The sequence below is a fragment of the Bicyclus anynana genome, chromosome 2, assembly GCF_947172395.1.
Source record: "Bicyclus anynana chromosome 2, ilBicAnyn1.1, whole genome shotgun sequence".
Classification (NCBI taxonomy): Eukaryota; Metazoa; Arthropoda; class Insecta; order Lepidoptera; family Nymphalidae; genus Bicyclus; species Bicyclus anynana.
The window spans coordinates 14383406-14404952 of record NC_069084.1 but is presented as its reverse complement, the minus strand read 5'-3'; the positions used below and the strand labels follow the sequence as shown (position 1 = coordinate 14404952).

Sequence of the window (21547 nt, the reverse complement as noted above, 5' to 3'; positions counted from 1 at the left end):
ATTACCTTTACTCGCGTATAATACATGACTATAATAGATATATCTCTAAAGCAAAGAGGAACCTTTTTTGAAGTTGATTAAAAAGGCTTAAAAAGTCGCCCGCCATAATAGAGGCAATTTCGATAGTAGTTACGAAGGATGACGCTGCATGGGAAACTCTAAACGAAAGCTACGAGTACATCGCGTCCAGTCTGCGTCCGGCGTATAAATTTACGTCCTGCGTCCACCAATAATGCCTGTACTATAATAGTAACAATTAATCATACAAACAACGTCCATCCTGATCTTAAATAGAAAACTATCGTCAATAACACAAGACATTGCAAGAAATACTTTTTTAAATATAGAAAGTGATATTAGTCATATAAACTTTTTAAACTTAACTAACATTACTGTTTTTTTTCTACAACTAAGGGTTAAATTGGGTACGACAATAGTCTAGCGGGATTTGTGCCCAAACCTTGCAAGATTACATTGGTTAGAGTTAAAGTTATTCTGATACGTAAGTGTACTAAAAACCTCGTGAGAACATGTCCTAAAATTCCCAATGCTGCCCATCCCTCCAAATTTTACCATGGTAGATGTGCGAGGCACTTGCTTAAGCAATTTCCTGAGGGTTTTAGAAGAGAAAAAAAGAAATTACTTGTATAGCACAACACATAAGTACTTACTTAATAACTTTAAACCAATATTAATTGATAAATATTATTATTAATTACCAATACATACATTTATTTTTAAAATTGTTTTACAATAACCCAGGATATTTTGTTGTGCAAACAAAATAGACCTACCTTAGCTTATGTTATTCAGAGTAGCCAAGAGGTATATCAGTATCCACAACGCTAGTATTCAGTCAGACCTTTATTAGAGATCTATTCCTTAAAAACAAAATTACAAGTATAAATACTCTCACTTTTCCGAACTGTGTACCTACATTTTATAATACTGGACGCAAAATTGAACTCCACCATAGAGCCGCAATAGCTCAATAGCAAAATGGTATAGCGGTCGGACTCATCACCGAGGGGTCGTGATTCGATCCCTGCCTCGTTGGACTACTGTCGTACCCACTCCTAATACAGTATTTCCCGACTAGTTTGAGGGCAATGAGAATATTGGTCATATTAAAAAATATATATTATTTAAAAAAACAAAACAAAACCATGGACGCCAGTTGGACGTGTTGTGACCTTCCCTTTACGGCCTTGCAAGTCCGACCAGTTTGAAATAACTTTCTACGAGGGACGCGCTATGCCGACAATTATATACGTTTTTATCACCGCGAGCTATCTTAATTACTTTGACGGACAACAAAAAGCTAAATAAACCATGATGGGTAAACCAGATGCGCGGTAACTGGGATCTAGGTGCAACTAGTTTTCGTACTTCGTATGTTTTTTTCTGCCATGCAGATGTTGTTTGTTGCTGAAAATTTAATAATAATAAATTAGGGAACATGTTTACAAAACACAATGAAGTCGCACAGAAAAATGTCCATTTTTCTCAGTTTTTCCGAATCTTTTCACGTAATCGCAGTATAATATTATGTTACCCTTCGGATATACCATGGTAGTATAAAAATGGCTAATGTTACAGGTCCAATTGCCATTTTCATTTAAAAGTATAGTGTAATAGTCCCTAATTTGTGCTATTTGGCATAGTTAGTGTCGCTGCTCCCATTACGAGGCATGACTCGTCCATTAGCTAAATTGGCTTTGAATATTTTTTTTGCCGTTTCCCTTGTTTTGTTTATGTCATGGGCATATACTAGTATATTGGGGATCAAACCACAAAAAAGGAAAACGAGAAAACTCACCTCATAACTAGTATTTATCTTTGCAGATTAATTCGTTTATTTCAAAACACTTTTTTAAAGTAGAGTGTCTGTAATTTCTCTTCCCTTCTTTTACATAAAATTTAAACACAGGAGTTTAGGAGCTTTTACATTAAATTTGTGCACAGAAGTTTTGGAATGCAAAATGTATACATATTTTATTTAATTTTCAGTTATAAATAAATGTAAATGTAATTTAGTATTATTTTTATATTGTACTACGAGTATAACTATTGCAAAACTACTTTACATTTTTCTAGGGTAGGCAGGGCATTTATGCCTTTATGAAATGCACCCCCTGAATTTATATTATGGTGGACCGTACGTAGACCAAGATCAAGTTTGAGAGTCTGTGAGAAAATAAGATGTGTAAGATCGCTCTGGGATCTTACTCTAGAGTCTAGTACTTCTCCAAAAGTTTACTAAACTCTGCTCTAGTATGGATGTAGGTAAGGGTGAGGCCAAACGAGCGTAATTTTGTGCGTTGTCAGTCTCGTAATTTCTGCTGCATTCGGTTTAATACAAAAGTCTAGTTCCTGCCACACGTCGTCGCAAAACTAATTGTGTGTTCCGACTTAAACGCGAATTTCTGCGACCGAAATTACGCGATTGACACCTCACAAAATTACGCACGTTTGGCCTCACCCTAAAGTGAATATCATTCAAAGGTTAGACCTTAGTCATACCTGTATTACACCCAAGTGTTCCACATCTGTGACACGCCTCTGACCCCACATCAAGAGGTCAACCATCCGTCCCGGCTCATGACGTAATGCAGATTTTATGTATAATTGATTAATGTAGATTGCTGTATGTATTAAATATAATGATCCAACTTTAATGTGGTTCATGCAAATTGATCGATTCAAAAGCGGTACGGTATATGGCCAGACTGTAACCTTAGTTACAACTAAAGAGCTTTTTATTAATAATAAATTAATAAATATGTAATATGGCTTGTCGTTAAGTTGAGAAAATGAACTAAGCTATATTTTTATTATACGAAATGACTTTTCATCGCAAATACAACATGTAAAAATGATTTTCATTGTTCAAGTGCGTTTAATTAAAATAAACTAACGTATAATTAATTTTCTTCCTTTGCATTTCTTTTTATCTTTTCTTTTACATTGGATAGGAACTTTTAATTAAAACACAATCTATCGTAAAGTTCACGAAGTACAATTTACAAAAAGTTTGTTCACCTACAAATTTGCAATGATATAAACATTTATACTGACAAAGCTAGAAAATAACAATACAACCATACTCGTACCTAAAAGATGTTTTAAAATAATTTATTCTTAAATAAACATAACCATAGTACTTATAAACGTTAGTCAAACAATAAACAATACAAACAATGATGATTTATTGAAACAAAAGGCTGGAAACCGCGGAAGATAAAATATCAATGTCGCAAACGGCACCGAAGTACGAAGTAAGTTCCCAGTATCCCTGACTCATCGGATCCTTTGGCGGGATTCCAATCGGCCTAATAACGATGTATAATATACACTGCGCCTGTTTTAATGACCTCTTGCGGTTGCAGTTATTTGAGAATAAAGCTCACTTTCCACCGAGCAGTGCAAGGTATAGCCTGACCAGAAAAATAAAAGATCTGAATGGATGTGCTATGTACACTAAAGTTCGTTTCACTCTTGAAAGTTTGTCGCGATTCACGTTAGTAATACGTATATTATGAACGTCATACAGGCGACTGTCATCGAATCCGTGCTATCTGAAATACGTTTACGTTTCTTTAACAGCAGGCGTCCACAAATCCGCATCGTACGCATCAAACAGATTTTAGTATTCTTTGTACAGAAAGTCATAAAAGTCCGTCCACTGATCCGCATCGAATGGATTTTAAATCACAACGGAAAATCCGTTTGATTCGTTGCGTCCGATACGTACGATGCGGATAAGTGGACGTCTATCATAATTCCGCAATATGGTGAAAATTTAAATTTTTCTGATTAGGCTTAAAAGCTATTCGAGAATAGGCAGGGCATAAAATAATTGACACGAAATGACAGCAATACTAGTAGTCTTGCTTCCAATTTTACTAGTACAAGATTCCACAAAAAGTTTATGAAACTATAACTACTATTTCGTGAGATGCGTCTGTCAAATTAATAAAAGTGTAGTTAAATGTTTAAATCGAATGAATGTATGGATAGAAACGGAAAGGTTCTTACCTAAGTTCAGAGAAATGTAAATACGTAAATGTCAGTGAGTCGTGAGGTTGGGTGTCCCAAATGATTAATGCTTTCCGTTAAACTAGTGTCATCTACCACGCACATATTTACCTAAGCATGACCTGAATAATTTATCCAGTAGAGCAGTGTACTACCAATTTTGGCAAAGCTACTCTGCCGTGGTATACCATTTCACGGTATCTTCAGATACAGTGTCTCACAATACCCATAAATGAGGTGCTCACATAAGAATATCCTGAGAAATGCATTTATATTATACACTGATTCTAACAATAGATTTATCAAAAGTGAATGGTTTTTAGGATATAGTGCTTTAGTACGACAGTAACTGAATGCTTTCTTGCTTTACTGATTATCTTGTTTAACTATAAAGTCCAGAATTTTAAGTCCCCGAAACTGAGGCCCATAGAAACTACAATTACCTTTCAAGAAACTCAGTAGTTTGTGATGTTTGAGCGTTATATAGACTTCACCTGTGTTTGCACATGCACACATAATACTCGTAACTCCTGTGCAGATAGCTAGGCTTAAGATGAGGTAACCGCTGTGGCTATACCAATGGAAATTATTATTGTTTGTGTCGTTTAAGTGCTAGGATGTTTGATTAGAAGTCGGTAAATACAGATTAACAAAACCACACAAATCTAACACCACACAAGTCTCGGGTAAATTTGGGATATTTAATTGGCTTAAAAATGGTTCTGAAGAAAGGTAAGAATGGAACCATGTGACTCATAGTTTTTTTCCAGAATTTTATAAACGATCGCCAGAAACATGACTAATTCTTTCCTCCATTATGAAAATAATTTACTTCACGAATTTGAGAAAGTGTCTATTTGATGACTCTTCACGGTTAGTCTCACATACCAACTATATTTTAATCCTGATGTTAGTGTAATATTTAATTTGAAACACGTTTAAAATTATTTTATACTATTTATAGTTGATTTTATAGTACGTTTTATACAAAGATTACTAAAATACTCAAATTTTCAGTTCAAAATGAAATATTGCTGAATACAGAATTATAATAAGTATTGCTTAATGAATGTGGCCCGTAGCAATGATTCCGTTCTAATTAACTGTGAAATCTGTAAGAAAACAGCAAAGTTTCCAAGAATGAAATCTCACAAAACTTTTTAATTAACCGACCCGTTTTTTTTTCCCGACTTATACGCAAGTTGAGTTCATTTAAATTCTTGCTGCTCCACAAAACCACTGTGATGTTAATAATATAATTATAAAGGTTATTCTTCATCGGAGCAATAATTTTCAGCACTTTTTGTACATAAATAACGAGTAATTAATTCCTTGGAACTGTTAAGAACAGTCGCTTTTAAGAAATGTAAATGGGAGTTGAACACCCTTAACATTTTAGGGGTGACAATTAAAGAATATGTGTGGTGGAAACATTTTAATTGTGTCAAACAAATTTACCAGAAAGAAATTCAAATTAGTATTTCACAGTACACGTACTTTTTATTAGTTTCCTGATTTTCGTTTCAACATAACAGTTATTAACTTTACGTTGTTTTAGCTTACCTCGAATAAACAAAGGACATGTCCCAATTTTGTATGGTGGTTGGACCTTTATTCCGAGTGTCAACTAAGCAGAACAAATTATTTTTATCATAAAATATAGAGCTTTTTTTTAATTAATTATTTATAATGTATTTTTTTCATTAGCTGACAACATTTCATTAAGAATTTTGCATCATGCAAAATTCTTAGGGTAGGGGTAGGGTAGGGGTAGAGGTATAGAAGGGTAGAGTAGGGATAGAGAATAAGTGCACTTATGTCAAAACGAAGCTTGACCGGGTCCGCTAGTTATAAATAATAAAGGTCCATTTTTGGTTTTTCTTACATTCTTGATTCTAGTTAAGCATCCCAGAAGTAGATAAACCATAGTGCATAAGGATAATGACTATAACTATCGTTGGCCAGACTTCTTTTTCAAAACAGTGAATATTCAAAAATCCCAAAAAACACAATATTTAAAAACAGTTTTGTTCTACGAAAATTGTTCATAAGTTTTTGGGTACACTCAATTTCCCTACAAAGTTAAACGAAATCTGAAAAAATCCGTAAACCGTCAACCCTAATCCTGGACAACGATTCCTAGACAGACACGTCCCGAACAAAACTTATTTGGTTTTGATCCCAGTTTACTTTACAAAATCGAAAACAAACTTTGCAGCGCGTAGTACTCTATAAACACCACTGGTTTCCCAACAACAAAAGAATAAAGTTTTGTAATTAGATTAGAATGCAATGTGTTTTCTTGTTTAACTTTTCTGTTTTCTATTATGATTGTCTTTCTCAGGTATCTTAACTAGTTATTTCTGGGATCGTATTACGTTGGACACCTTACGTGTAGCAATTTTAACATTTGATACTAATGCATTTACTTTAACTTGTCTGGTAAACAGCCTTGTACCTTGAAGGTAGTGGGAAGTGGCTGGATGAGAACAGCGGAGGATGTGCAGAAGTGGATGGATACAGGCTGATGATTGTTCATTGTTCATTATATTTCAACTTATAAAGTTTTATGTCTATTCAATATCTTCACATAGGTAAGTGTATTTGATAAGTGTAGTATTTGCAATCTAATTGCAATGGGAAAATTATTTTATTGAGATAGGAAAGCAATATGGATCTAAATCGATTGCCGAATGGCTGACCTCTTTTATAGGTTTTTTCCTTACCAATAATCTCCAGGCCCGGTTATTAAATGACTCACACCTGATAATAATGAACATTATCTGAGCAATGGTTCATCAATATAATGGTTTCATAATATTACACTAACTATCTTCTATCTTTAATTAGACTGAAGTCTTCTTCTGAATATTCTTGAAATTAAAATGTTTCAGAATCAAAATTTTTAAATAGAGTCAAATTTAACTTAGCTTGCTTCAGGAGTCATAAATATCCTTTTATCACAAACACACACTCCAGCAATAAAAAGCTAAATCCAGTAGAGCAGTGTACTACCAATTTTGGCAAAGCTACTCTGCCGTGGTATACCATTTCACGGTATCTTCAGATACAGTGTCTCACAATACCCATAAATGAGGTGCTCACATAAGAATATCCTGAGAAATGCATTTATATTATACACTGATTCTAACAATAGATTTATCAAAAGTGAATGGTTTTTAGGATATAGTGCTTTAGTACGACAGTAACTGAATGCTTTCTTGCTTTACTGATTATCTTGTTTAACTATAAAGTCCAGAATTTTAAGTCCCCGAAACTGAGGCCCATAGAAACTACAATTACCTTTCAAGAAACTCAGTAGTTTGTGATGTTTGAGCGTTATATAGACTTCACCTGTGTTTGCACATGCACACATAATACTCGTAACTCCTGTGCAGATAGCTAGGCTTAAGATGAGGTAACCGCTGTGGCTATACCAATGGAAATTATTATTGTTTGTGTCGTTTAAGTGCTAGGATGTTTGATTAGAAGTCGGTAAATACAGATTAACAAAACCACACAAATCTAACACCACACAAGTCTCGGGTAAATTTGGGATATTTAATTGGCTTAAAAATGGTTCTGAAGAAAGGTAAGAATGGAACCATGTGACTCATAGTTTTTTTCCAGAATTTTATAAACGATCGCCAGAAACATGACTAATTCTTTCCTCCATTATGAAAATAATTTACTTCACGAATTTGAGAAAGTGTCTATTTGATGACTCTTCACGGTTAGTCTCACATACCAACTATATTTTAATCCTGATGTTAGTGTAATATTTAATTTGAAACACGTTTAAAATTATTTTATACTATTTATAGTTGATTTTATAGTACGTTTTATACAAAGATTACTAAAATACTCAAATTTTCAGTTCAAAATGAAATATTGCTGAATACAGAATTATAATAAGTATTGCTTAATGAATGTGGCCCGTAGCAATGATTCCGTTCTAATTAACTGTGAAATCTGTAAGAAAACAGCAAAGTTTCCAAGAATGAAATCTCACAAAACTTTTTAATTAACCGACCCGTTTTTTTTTCCCGACTTATACGCAAGTTGAGTTCATTTAAATTCTTGCTGCTCCACAAAACCACTGTGATGTTAATAATATAATTATAAAGGTTATTCTTCATCGGAGCAATAATTTTCAGCACTTTTTGTACATAAATAACGAGTAATTAATTCCTTGGAACTGTTAAGAACAGTCGCTTTTAAGAAATGTAAATGGGAGTTGAACACCCTTAACATTTTAGGGGTGACAATTAAAGAATATGTGTGGTGGAAACATTTTAATTGTGTCAAACAAATTTACCAGAAAGAAATTCAAATTAGTATTTCACAGTACACGTACTTTTTATTAGTTTCCTGATTTTCGTTTCAACATAACAGTTATTAACTTTACGTTGTTTTAGCTTACCTCGAATAAACAAAGGACATGTCCCAATTTTGTATGGTGGTTGGACCTTTATTCCGAGTGTCAACTAAGCAGAACAAATTATTTTTATCATAAAATATAGAGCTTTTTTTTAATTAATTATTTATAATGTATTTTTTTCATTAGCTGACAACATTTCATTAAGAATTTTGCATCATGCAAAATTCTTAGGGTAGGGGTAGGGTAGGGGTAGAGGTATAGAAGGGTAGAGTAGGGATAGAGAATAAGTGCACTTATGTCAAAACGAAGCTTGACCGGGTCCGCTAGTTATAAATAATAAAGGTCCATTTTTGGTTTTTCTTACATTCTTGATTCTAGTTAAGCATCCCAGAAGTAGATAAACCATAGTGCATAAGGATAATGACTATAACTATCGTTGGCCAGACTTCTTTTTCAAAACAGTGAATATTCAAAAATCCCAAAAAACACAATATTTAAAAACAGTTTTGTTCTACGAAAATTGTTCATAAGTTTTTGGGTACACTCAATTTCCCTACAAAGTTAAACGAAATCTGAAAAAATCCGTAAACCGTCAACCCTAATCCTGGACAACGATTCCTAGACAGACACGTCCCGAACAAAACTTATTTGGTTTTGATCCCAGTTTACTTTACAAAATCGAAAACAAACTTTGCAGCGCGTAGTACTCTATAAACACCACTGGTTTCCCAACAACAAAAGAATAAAGTTTTGTAATTAGATTAGAATGCAATGTGTTTTCTTGTTTAACTTTTCTGTTTTCTATTATGATTGTCTTTCTCAGGTATCTTAACTAGTTATTTCTGGGATCGTATTACGTTGGACACCTTACGTGTAGCAATTTTAACATTTGATACTAATGCATTTACTTTAACTTGTCTGGTAAACAGCCTTGTACCTTGAAGGTAGTGGGAAGTGGCTGGATGAGAACAGCGGAGGATGTGCAGAAGTGGATGGATACAGGCTGATGATTGTTCATTGTTCATTATATTTCAACTTATAAAGTTTTATGTCTATTCAATATCTTCACATAGGTAAGTGTATTTGATAAGTGTAGTATTTGCAATCTAATTGCAATGGGAAAATTATTTTATTGAGATAGGAAAGCAATATGGATCTAAATCGATTGCCGAATGGCTGACCTCTTTTATAGGTTTTTTCCTTACCAATAATCTCCAGGCCCGGTTATTAAATGACTCACACCTGATAATAATGAACATTATCTGAGCAATGGTTCATCAATATAATGGTTTCATAATATTACACTAACTATCTTCTATCTTTAATTAGACTGAAGTCTTCTTCTGAATATTCTTGAAATTAAAATGTTTCAGAATCAAAATTTTTAAATAGAGTCAAATTTAACTTAGCTTGCTTCAGGAGTCATAAATATCCTTTTATCACAAACACACACTCCAGCAATAAAAAGCTAAATCCTGTTCCAAAATGATTGACGTGTACAATCAGTCAGCTTTTGCACCATTCGTCAGCCAATTCAACATTTGTATCGGATAAGCCATTAAATTCGTTGCCCGTTACGAATTTTGGACGTGAAATATGGTTTTTTGGAATGAAGGCTTTAAATACAAAACTATTTATCATTAATGATCGTTAAACGTTTTGCTTCAAGGACATATCAGATATCCATTATGTTAAACAGAGTATTAACTTCTTGTCTCATTTCGAGTATCGAATCAATTTATTTATATTATATCATGTTTATATTTATGTTCTTTTTATATTTATGTTATTTTAAATCTAAAATTATGCCTATCGCCAGTATGAAATATTTTAAAATGTTATTTAGCGAAGTGCAAAGTTATTTGTGTCACATGCTTTGCCTTCACTGTCAATAAAATTAAAATTCAATTCATGCCGACTCTCCCTATATGAGCGACGTAAGTGTATCGTCTTCCAATTTCCAGGCAACTGTCACTCGAGCACATTGCATACGATATTAGGTGTGCCATTTTAAGCGCCACCCGAGTCCCACGCTCGCAATACATCATCAGCATAAAGTCTTCAAACAATAATGTTCGGTATTTTGTTGCCAAAAGATCTAAATTAGCTTGCACTTTATTTTGATGTGGTATACCTACACATTCAGTTTGGTTGTCTTTAACGTCTGTTCCGGCTATTGTGTGTGAGTACCTCCCCCGTCCTGATGCCGGGACAAAAATATCATTGATTAATTAGTTACCTACTGAGAATGTCTGCCGAAATACTGAAACCATATAAATGTAATGAAGTCGTCATTCAATAAACGTGACGCGCTGTTATGTGAAAGCTCACGTTGTAGTAATTGAACCACATAATTTCCAGTTTATGAAGTTTACGAACTCGATAAAATAGCAGTATAAGATACACAAAATTTAAAAATATTTATAAGAGATCTATTAATAGTGTGTGATTTTCGTTGTAACTAAATATGAGATTAAATTATTTTGTTACTAAATTCCTATACCTAAACTTAATTTTATAGTATTTATTATTTGTAAACTAATATTGTTTAATAACCAGGTCTACTATTATTATTATTATTATTATTATTAATATATCTAATTTAGAAGTTTAAATATATAAAGTTATAAAATGATCACGTTAATTTAATTTGTGCGGTAATAACAAATAATGGCTGCCGGCAAAGTCTAATGAATGTAGATACCAACGTTGTCGGGGAAACTTTGCTATTTTCACTTTAGTCATAATAAACTGCTTTCACAGTGAATCCGGATGATTTAAACTTTATACCACATTTATAATCCTTAACATTATGTCTTATTCCACCGATTTGAATCCAAAATCTGATATTTAATAAATACTGAATAAACGTGTAATATTTGCCAAAGATGAATCACCACAACTCGAGTAATAACTCTTATCAAATGTCGATTTTTTCAATGGCTCTTATCTATTCCAAAGATCTCCATACTGTCTCTGAAATTAAAAGTTATAAGAATTTCCTGAAATACTGATTCATAACACTTGTCGAATAATAACATTAATCTTATAGGTACCAAATCACGTAGCATTTTTGGAAATCCATAGTTGATATTTCTATTATTGGATACTAAAATTGACTTACTTTATCTCGATGTAACACGAAAGAGCTTGCAATAAATACAGTAACTAAAGAATGTAACTAAATAATGTTCTTGAGCTAGAAATTTTATTCGCAACAAACGAATGGCGAATTTTAAGAATAGAATAGAAATCATTTATTTGTTAACAACACATAACTACATAATAACTTAAAACTAATACATTTACATCGTAATAATAACTTAAAACTTTGTTGTTGTAAAAATTTGTTGGAATATTGGTCATTATTAGGTACGAGTATGTCATGACTTATTGAAACTATAAAATTTCTTTAATTTTTACGAATTTTCTGAATTTTCTAAAATTACGACAACCTACGAGAGTGTATTGGTTATTATTTAAACAGATCTGACGTAACACTCGTAGACATTTGTATTTAAAATAGCTGCAATCGTCGTGGGCTTCAATATTTTGTAATCATTTATTTTATCTATTATGTGTCGATGCTTGCGTAGGTCTCCGTATAATGTCTCCATCGTTTTCGAGAACTGCGCCGCCTGACTCAGGGCGCTCATCGAAATGATAATGTCTATACAATAGGTATAACTTCCTGTGATTCAGTCGCTTCCTTCGACACATTAGGTAGCCTTTTTTGTTGGTCATTTATCATCGGATTATTGTTTGCGCTAATATGTGATTGAGTTATCAATTGTTTTATGTTGACGCTAAACGCATTGTAAACATCGAAATGTGTGAATTCGATTGCTCTATAAAGATGTGCCTTTTTGGATGGTGAGTTTGATACATTGATATTTGATATTGATAATGGGATTACTTTTTGACAAACAATTGTTTCTCCTTTAGATTGTTATATTTGTTTTCAATAGTTTTCTACTTTCCCACAATCTGCTGAGACATCTGCATCAAAAAAGGATAACCATAAAATCGGTACGATACGTAATGCTTCACGGTAGGATGTGTACGAATAACGTTGCATACTAAACGACCGCTCAGGAAGCAGCGTATGACAGGACGCAATATACCCGTGCGGTATGCTAATGTGTTCCCATAGGGAATATATTATTTAATAAACTAGCAAATGCTAGCAACTAAAATTATTTATAGAAGTCTCCAATCAAAGATTTAGAAATAACTGCTAAAATTTTTAAATCGTTGGTGTCTCAAAATTTGATTGAATAAAGTGGAAAAACGATCAATTATCCCAATTATATGTATACTAGCGGACGCCCGCGACTTCGTCAGCGTGGAATTTACTTTTACACAATTCCTTTGGGAACCATAGATTTTTTCGGGATAAAAAGTAGCCTATGTATTAATCCAGACTATAATCTATCCCTACTTCAAATTTCAGGTATTTCGGTTCAGAAGCCGAAGCGTGAAAGAGGAACAAACATTCATATCATCAATATCATCGGATTTCGAAATTCTTGGATTTTTTCGGGATAAAAAGTAGTCTATGTGTTAATCCAGAGTAAAATCTATTTCCATTCCAAAATTCAGCCAAATCGGTTCAGTAGTAGCGGTGTTAAAGAATAACAAACATTAAACATTCAAACAAACATCCAAACATACATCCACAGTCACATAAAAACTTTCGCATTTATAATATTAGTAAGAAGGCCAAAACCAATACGATTTGCCTCCGTCATACAGTAATTCCGGTAGCTCTATGTACCAGATAAGCCATTATTTCCATTCACTGGAAGGCGTACCCGATGCCTTACACGCGTGCTATCACCCTGTTGGCGTATCATTGCTTTATCTAGAATTCGTAGGCGTAACGCATGATTGATCGCCGGCGGGGATTGTTATGCACATGTCGTTACTTGTTTCTTTATGCAGTCAACCAATCGCTTTCGGATGTTGCGCACGTTTATCTTTTATACCTTTATATTTTTCCTTTTTATAAATGTATAATAATAACTTAAACCGTAAAAGTATTCGCGACAGTGTTGCATTGTAATCAATAACACTTAAGTTACTTTGAGATTTTATTTTAATCACTGGTAACACTTTAAGATATTTAACAGTGATAACCATCGATAAAGTCAGTGCTAATTGGAAGCTGTAATTTGAGTGCGCAAAGTGAAGTCGACAAAAAATAAGAAAGTTGTCACAAGTGTTCAAAAAATGGTTATGGAGTCCCCACAGCCCGCTGGGCGTTTTTGGCCGTTGTCGCCTCGTTTATGGCGTCGGAGCAACGAGTACTCAAAAGTCGTTTTTGAACCGAGACGACCGCCGACATCACCCATCGAGATACGGAAACATGACCGAATAGATGAAACACCAGATCTGTTACGGTCTAGAAGTTTCATAAACGATAGACTAGACCATTTGGATTTGGATGACGAAGTAGAGCTAAGAAAACATAAAGTGGATGAGAAGTATCGGTGGAGTGTCGATTCGAAAAAGCCACCTGTGAAAGAAATGAAAAAAGAAAAAGAAGAAGTCGTCAAATTGAGATCAAAGAAACAAAGGCAACCGAGACCAAACAGCCTTCAGTTATTACTGTGCCCATCGAGTTCTGGACACTACAGCAGTAATACGTGGAGATACACGAGGGTTCGGTCGAAGAGGTTTGTAATAATTCATGTATTATTTCAAAATAAATATTAAAATTTGTTTCGTTGGTTATAAACTAGTGGACCGTGTAATGAAAAGTGAGAAGCCATGTTATTAATTGATCTTGGTTGAAAAACTTGACGCTCATTTAATGCATATTTTAATAAATTTGAGCCGACATCGTGAAATATTCTTAAACTAAAATGAAGAGAAGTTTTTAAGAACAAGAATTTATAAAATTGCTTTAGCTTATATCCATGTAGTCTTTTATTTTTTAATTTAAATCGTTAAAACTTATTTGTTATTTAAGAAATGTGTAATTTTAGATAAACAAAACCAAAATATATTAATCAAGCATTAGCCATGTTTCAGCTAAAATTGTTATGAATAGGCGTCTAACATTTGTCAGGCTACAATTCCGCTTAATTTAATTACAGGGTATCGCAATCAAGTTACAGATGGTTGGATATAATTAATTCTGATACTTTCCCTTAACACTCGTAAATGTCTCCACCTTGCGTAACTCCGTAGGCGGCGTGTGGGTGGCATTACGAAGGTTGTATGGTGGAGTTGAATTTGCCTTCGACCATTGATCATCCGTAAAGGAATTCGTTAGTTTAGTCGATTATTATGTTTCATTTGAATACGTATTTTCGTTGTCGTCATTTATTTTGTTGTGGGCTTTATAAGGTTGTACGATGTTTTTAAAACAAACATAAATATTTATTGACAAATTCGAAGTATCGTGTCGTATCATTAATACTTCATTACATTATAGTAATTTAAGCTAATGAATTTTAATTTTTTATTGATAGAATTGTAAAGTATCGGTCTACTTCTCAATTTACTTGTGTTGTGTTGTTTTGTTTTTAAAGTTCATTAGACTTATATCGGTATGATAAAGTAAAATAGCTTAAGAACTAGACATAAATGTAGAATAACCATTCTATGTAAAGGTTTATGTCGAAGTAAAATATCTGAAAACTTGATATAAATATGTAATAACCATTCGATTTAAAGGTTTATAGTGATGAAATTATAATATCACCCACGATAAAGTTTATGACTACTTACTTACGGGTAATAAAAGCGTCTGTACAAACCTCATTACTAAAGCTTAACGACTCTGTAGTTACCGCTATTAATTGCCACAAGCACCTACTTAAGGAAGTGGAAGTCACTGAACGCAATTAACCAGTATTAACAATTCGGCGGCACGTCTTTTGCGTTATGATTTTGCGATCAATGAATCATATGAAACGTTGACACACTTTGCGTTTCCAAAATATCGGTTCAGAACGTAGCTCACATTTAAAATTACATCAAATTACTATGAATCACACGGTTCTACCGCTGCGTTGGTTCGTTCTCGTGTAACTAATGCGGAAGGACCAAAAAATCGTCGTTTATGTTATGAAGTGATTTTTGTTCCTGACATTAATTTATAAATAGAAGTGCTTGATATTTGATTTGGTTTTGAAACACCGTGAAAGTTCGACTTCTTTTGTCATTTTTCTTGTGTAATTAGTGATCTAATAAAATAAAAGATAATGATTAGTGAGCTTTTATCAATCCTTACGGAAACTCTTCAGTCTGGCCGGAAATTTATATTTATTTCTAACATTTTTTTTACTTTAAATGCATCATGGTCCAAGTGAAATATAAGGAGCATATGACAAATAGATTACTTCTGCTTTCGAGGAAAAAAATGGTTTATTTTTTGCTGATAACACTAAAATCAAACTCATCAATAGTTATTGAAAATTAGTTTATTAACAGTAGAAAAAGGTTCTGACATATTCTACCACATTAATTTTCATTGCTTAGACATTAATGCTTTGCCTTTACGCCATTATTTTTCTTTGCGCCATTAACGTTTTATTTGTTATTTCTTTCCACTGACCTTTTTAGCTTACGCTGTCAGGAGCACTTGTTATCTCTATTCGTTGCACTGACAATGCCTGCTGTGGCTGTACATAGACAAAAGCCGTCATATTGACGAGCCCCAGACTTATATCTTTTCCGTACTACGTACTATCGTAGGTATAATTACTAGTTGTCAAGTTAGTTAGTGAAAATTGGCTAAAAAAAGGAGCCTGATGCGTTTTACCATTTATATAATGTTTATGGTCTATAAATATTCAAGTCGCATTGCTTTTTGGCCATCATTTTTCTACGCGCTATCAACTTTTTACCATTATTATGTGGATTTACTTAAAATGCTATTCCTTCACACTGTCCTTTTCAGCTTGCACTGTCAGGAGCACTTGTTATATCTATTTCGTTGCACTGACACTGTTGTGGCTGTGCATACACAAAGGCCGCCATATTGACGAGCTCCAGGCTCCAACGTCGCGTCATGAATATTCAGCGACAGCGATTATTACAAAGCTTTATGCAAACCAATTAAAAATAAAGACTCTGATACAGCATCCGCTCCCTCTTGGAATTACAAATTAGTTTATATTGGATGCTACTCTAAACAATTTTCGCTGCTTACGTATCAGGAACAGCAAAGATAACACTTTCTTGTTAATGGTTTGCCCTACTTATTCAGTACCAACTTCTATTACTTCAAAATTCTTAATTTTCTTATGATCTTCAAAGTACATATGATCTATACACATTTATAAAGTTATCCATACTTTCAGAATTATTTGCGCTGTTGCTTTTGTAAAAGTACTGACGTTTACAGCCCTCAAAGTAGTTTATTATCACTTTACAATATTGTTCAAAATAAATATGCACATTGCATACGTCAAAAGTGCCAATTAATACTTGAGTTGACTTTTCTATATCGACTAAATAAAACTCTGCTAAAACTGAACTAAGATAATTACCCGGCTTGGTTTATAAGATAAGTGAGTTCGATAGTGAGGAACAAATTGCCGAGCATTTGTCAATATAAACTCGTTCAGGATCACACGTAATTGGATTGGCTGATATATGACATCACGAGGATACAGGGAGCGGGTTATCGCAGTGTGTTACATTGCCCTGGGAAATTGCACATGCAGCATTCCAGCATTCCATAAATGTTCGAGTTTTAATTTTTGGATACCGTTTATTCAACGTCCCGTCAAGTTTTAATGAGTAGAGTTTAGAACATTACACAGCATTTACAAGCGCACTATTTTCATAGTTTTTGATGGCTGATGATTTAAATCTATTGATTAAATTAAAAAAATAAAATGGTTTACCTATATTAGAATAATTTTATTTGAGATTGTTGTGGGTCAAAACAGTTTATATCTTGTACGGATGATTGTTTTTTTCTTTATTTTATAGTAATCGAGCTGTAAATTGCTATTAAACATTATTAAGGGAATAAGTGGGACATGTTTTTGTGTAACATCAATTTAACAGTAGTATCATTGATATTGCATCATCTTATTATACCTACTGCAATCATGTCGTAGACACGATAGCGTTATCATGTTCACTGCGATCTATATTGAGGTCCTCGACCCACAGAACCTGCGCTAATTTCAATCGAAATCTTAATGTTGTATCCTAAGTGACCTGTGTTGATCTTATTAATTCCGATATGTTTATTAAGCTTATATAAACCGATGCTTTAATGTAATGCAAATGGCTTTTAAACATTGCTTACTTAACCGCTTCAAAATTAAGTGCCACTCAATAACATTTTATACGTCTATCTAATTCAATGGTTAGCTTAATTTTTAATTATTGATTCTAAATCACATAGCAATTTCAATAGAAAACGCTAAAGCTTACGTTTTGTCTTCTAAATAGCACGGATAATTCAGAAACACATAAATACATCGTCTGATATAATCATAATTCTATGAGTTCCTATAAAAATAATCCATGCTCTTCTTGTGATGAAACCACTTTATAATTCACACCTAATTCATGTTCTTGTTCGTTGAATATGCAATAGTTACAAAATCGAGCTCATTCATTACTAAGCTTATTATGATTCATTATCAAGTTTGCCCTACAAATTATAACACGGTTCAGCTCTTTCACTCCTACACACACTTTTTCGCTACTCGCTGTTTGTTTACTTGTTTTAACTTGCAGTATTTTTCCGATAAAATAAATCGGATTCCCTCGACTGAGCTTACGTGTTTTTGTTCACGTTTTAAGCATTTTAGTTTTACCTTTTTTGAAATGACACATTTTATCTTTAACAGGATAAATGTGCACATTTGTTGTGACGAAATTATTTTTAGTTTGGCATTGAATCATGTCGGATCACTTTATTGTTTTTGTTATTTTGAATAATGATTCATGGTTTTTCATTATTTCTATTTATATTTTACCTGAAATTTATATATTTATAATAATATAATCCTTCGTATAGTTCTTATCCTATGTATAGTTTAAAATCCTTCTGATGGTTATGCAAATCGCTAACATGGACGGCTTAAAACGGATTTTTAGTGTTTGAATTTTAAATATCAGCGTCCATTTAGCGCACACAGCAGCATTTTTTAACAAAACCACTAAAAGGGCTGTCAGTCGTTTCACATGCACGTACTGCGTTTGCATGCGCCGAATGCTGCCAATCGATGACCGGGTGTTACCCCTTCACCGTGGGTAGGGGTGAGGGGATAGGTCACCCTCATGTCCCTTACTTGTGGCTGCACATAGCCACTGGTCTGTGGATAATTAAAACGAAGCCTATGTATTGAGTATTGACCAGAACAATGGTGTTCAAGTGTAACATTTTGGGTGTATAATGCATTTGAACAATATCTAGATTATCATATTGTACTCAGTATAATGATTTATTTTGAAAGTATCTCTCATCTTAATACATATTTCTATTAAACACTTTCTCAAAGATTTTCTAACATTGTTAGATTCTTTACAATACTTTAATTAAGTAGGTAGGTAGATACAGCAAATGGTGAGAAAATTGTTAGTTTGTTGTCTTTTCATTCAAATAAAAAGCTTCCTCATCTCTCATCTCAGCTTCATTATTGTTAGTAGGTAAATACAGTTCGTCAGGTCTTCGTCATGTAATCTTATCTTCGTATATTATTTTATTGCAGGAAAGGCAACTACTAAAAGTATGGCTGTAATACAATTAATATTAATAGCGATAGTTACAACGGAAGAGAAAAGTGATAAAAATATCTGGTTGACGGCCCCATAAATGTTCTTAAATTAGCAATTCTTGTCTGATTTCCTTCTCCCAATCGTGTAATATATTTAAGAGAGTTGTTCGCTCTCTAAAATCTAGAACATCGCTTTACGAGTATATTCTCAAATGCCGCCGCAACGGACCTAATTCACTAACGTTTATCCATTCCCGACGTCTGGGATTGATGACTCTTAACCCGGATTACTAGTCAAAAATATTATTCTGGAAACACTAATCGTATAGCGTAAATAAGTACCGAATCATTAACACAGTCATCTTTCAACACATGAGTATTAATCGTAGTTTACTATCTCGCCCCTAGTTACGAGGCTGTAACTGCTAGGAGTTATATTTTCTTTCTTATATAAAAATTAATTAGTATGTTACTCTTTGTTAGAACTCAAGAACGGCTCGACTGAAACAAATTTTACACATTTGCCAGAAGTTACGCGCCAACACACGTTTGTAATTTTTTTAAATGAAAATTTCTAAGGTTGGGCACTTTTGGTATGGGGTAAAAGCATTGAACTGACATGCCCACACACTCAGATATTTATAAGAAGTTATTACTTCTGCTATGCAAGTCCTGCAACAGTTTTCTTCTTCCTTAAGTATCTCTCCATAACTGAAAGTCGGCGGTCAGCTTCCTAAACTCCAACTGTCTTTAAAAACAGTTTTATTTTACGTAATTGATCATTGTTTTATTGTTGTCCTCAGCCATGAGCCGGAGGGCGGCGGGCGGTGCGGCGAGGGGCCGCTAGCGCGCGCGATGCAGTCCACACCGCAGGGCGGCTCGCCCAAGCGGCATGCGACGCCGGCGCCGGCGCATGGTGAGTTATCATACCTTTTTGAACAGATTTGACCAAATTAGGAGAGTTAAAACGCCAAAGCTATGGAAAAACTGCAGCGTCTAGCTCGCCGTGGCATACATGGTGGTGATCAGCGCTATTATGTGTCTCAGTGTACCATTCAAATAAAGAGTCACTTCATAATTCTTTAGCGTATTTTCTTAAAAAGACAAAAACGCTTAGCGAGGCTACTAGGTCCTAGTAGTTGTTGTATTCCTTAACAATACCCGTTAAAACTGGATTATGTGAAGTATATTGCGAGCTAGGCACATTGCTTTACCTAAATGGTTATGGCAAACAGACTAGGCACCCTTGAGCATACTTAAAATCCAGTTCTAGTTTTTTAGCCCTCAACCGACAGGTGTATTTTGGATTCCAGAACAATACCTATAAAACTGGATCATGTATCTTGTATTGTGTGTACAGACTAATAAATTTTTGAGTACGCCTTTATCGCTAGGATAGGCGCGACGCTTACTCTCTGATACAAGGATTGCTTTCGAATCCTCCGCGTTCAGGTATTTAAACTTTACTTGATTAGCATTTGGCTCTAATCAGATTGATAGTAAACAATGTTGCAATGTATGCTAGAAAGCGCTTTCTTAGAAGGCTCTAGTCACTCTTGACATTAAATTTCCTTCTTTGGAGGTGTTATGCGGATACAGAAGTCTTTACCGTCCGTATCTGGATTTATCACATGATTACTGCGGGCCATCCTTGAAACGAATTTTGTCGGTCAGAATGCAAAGAGCTTTACTATCGTCCCATAAATCGCTTCAGTTGTGAGACGATGTACTCTCTAATATCCTTACAAAATTTGTGTCTTTAACGACTGCACAGTAACTTTCCGTCTAAGAATGATCTTTCGAGTGATCTTTCTCTGTATAGGTTCTGAGAAACTTATATTATGTCTCTGCAATATCATGATGCTATCAGGATTAAGAAAGTACAAAACTTTGTACTTATTTAAAGGACAAAGTTTGCCAACAAGTTACTCTTTCTATCCACCACAACCTAACTAGTGCTCTTGCCACTTTGAAGTTCAATACCGTTGGCGTATGACAGGTTAAACGTCAAAGACGTAGCACCCAAAGTCGCTCACACTGATCCCTCCGCTGTAAAATATGCAGAAGCGGAAGTTCCAATAATCGCGGAACTTTGGCATTTGCGAAAGCGCAAGCTCAGTTTCTGCAACGTCTAAAACACTCGTTAAATATTCACGCTACTAGCATCTAGGTCACGCGACGAGCATGACTCCGTGGCGCTGCAGGATATTGTAAGCAAAAAAAAAAAAAAAAAAAGAAATGTTATCAAATTACCTTTGACATGGAAATTAAAGTGACAAGTGCGCCTTCATTAAAACGCGACGTGGATTTATCCGTGGATTATATTTATGTGGCAAGAGGGGTGTTTCGCTTTCACTTCAAGGCCTTTTTGTGAACTTTCCGTTTGCTTCGTTCGGCAAGGTTAATTTACGAGTAGATGTAGTACTTCTCT

The 21547-nt window shown here is 34.1% G+C and overlaps 1 protein-coding gene across 9 annotated transcripts in view; it reads left to right on the top strand.

The window, feature by feature from the left end:
* LOC112051544 (focal adhesion kinase 1) overlaps window positions 1–21547 on the top strand; it is a 181506-nt gene that overhangs the window by 126381 nt on the left and 33578 nt on the right. For 4 of the 9 annotated variants that reach the window (XM_052889034.1, XM_052889031.1, XM_052889026.1 and 1 more), the window contains one exon: window positions 19920–20032. In XM_052889034.1, the coding sequence (XP_052744994.1) occupies window positions 19972–20032 (61 nt within the window). In that variant the 5' untranslated portion in view covers window positions 19920–19971. Of the gene's footprint in view, window positions 1–13370; window positions 14098–19919; window positions 20033–21547 lie in introns of those variants that run through there. The other 5 variants (XM_052889005.1, XM_052889011.1, XM_052889021.1 and 2 more) reach the window with 5 other exon arrangements.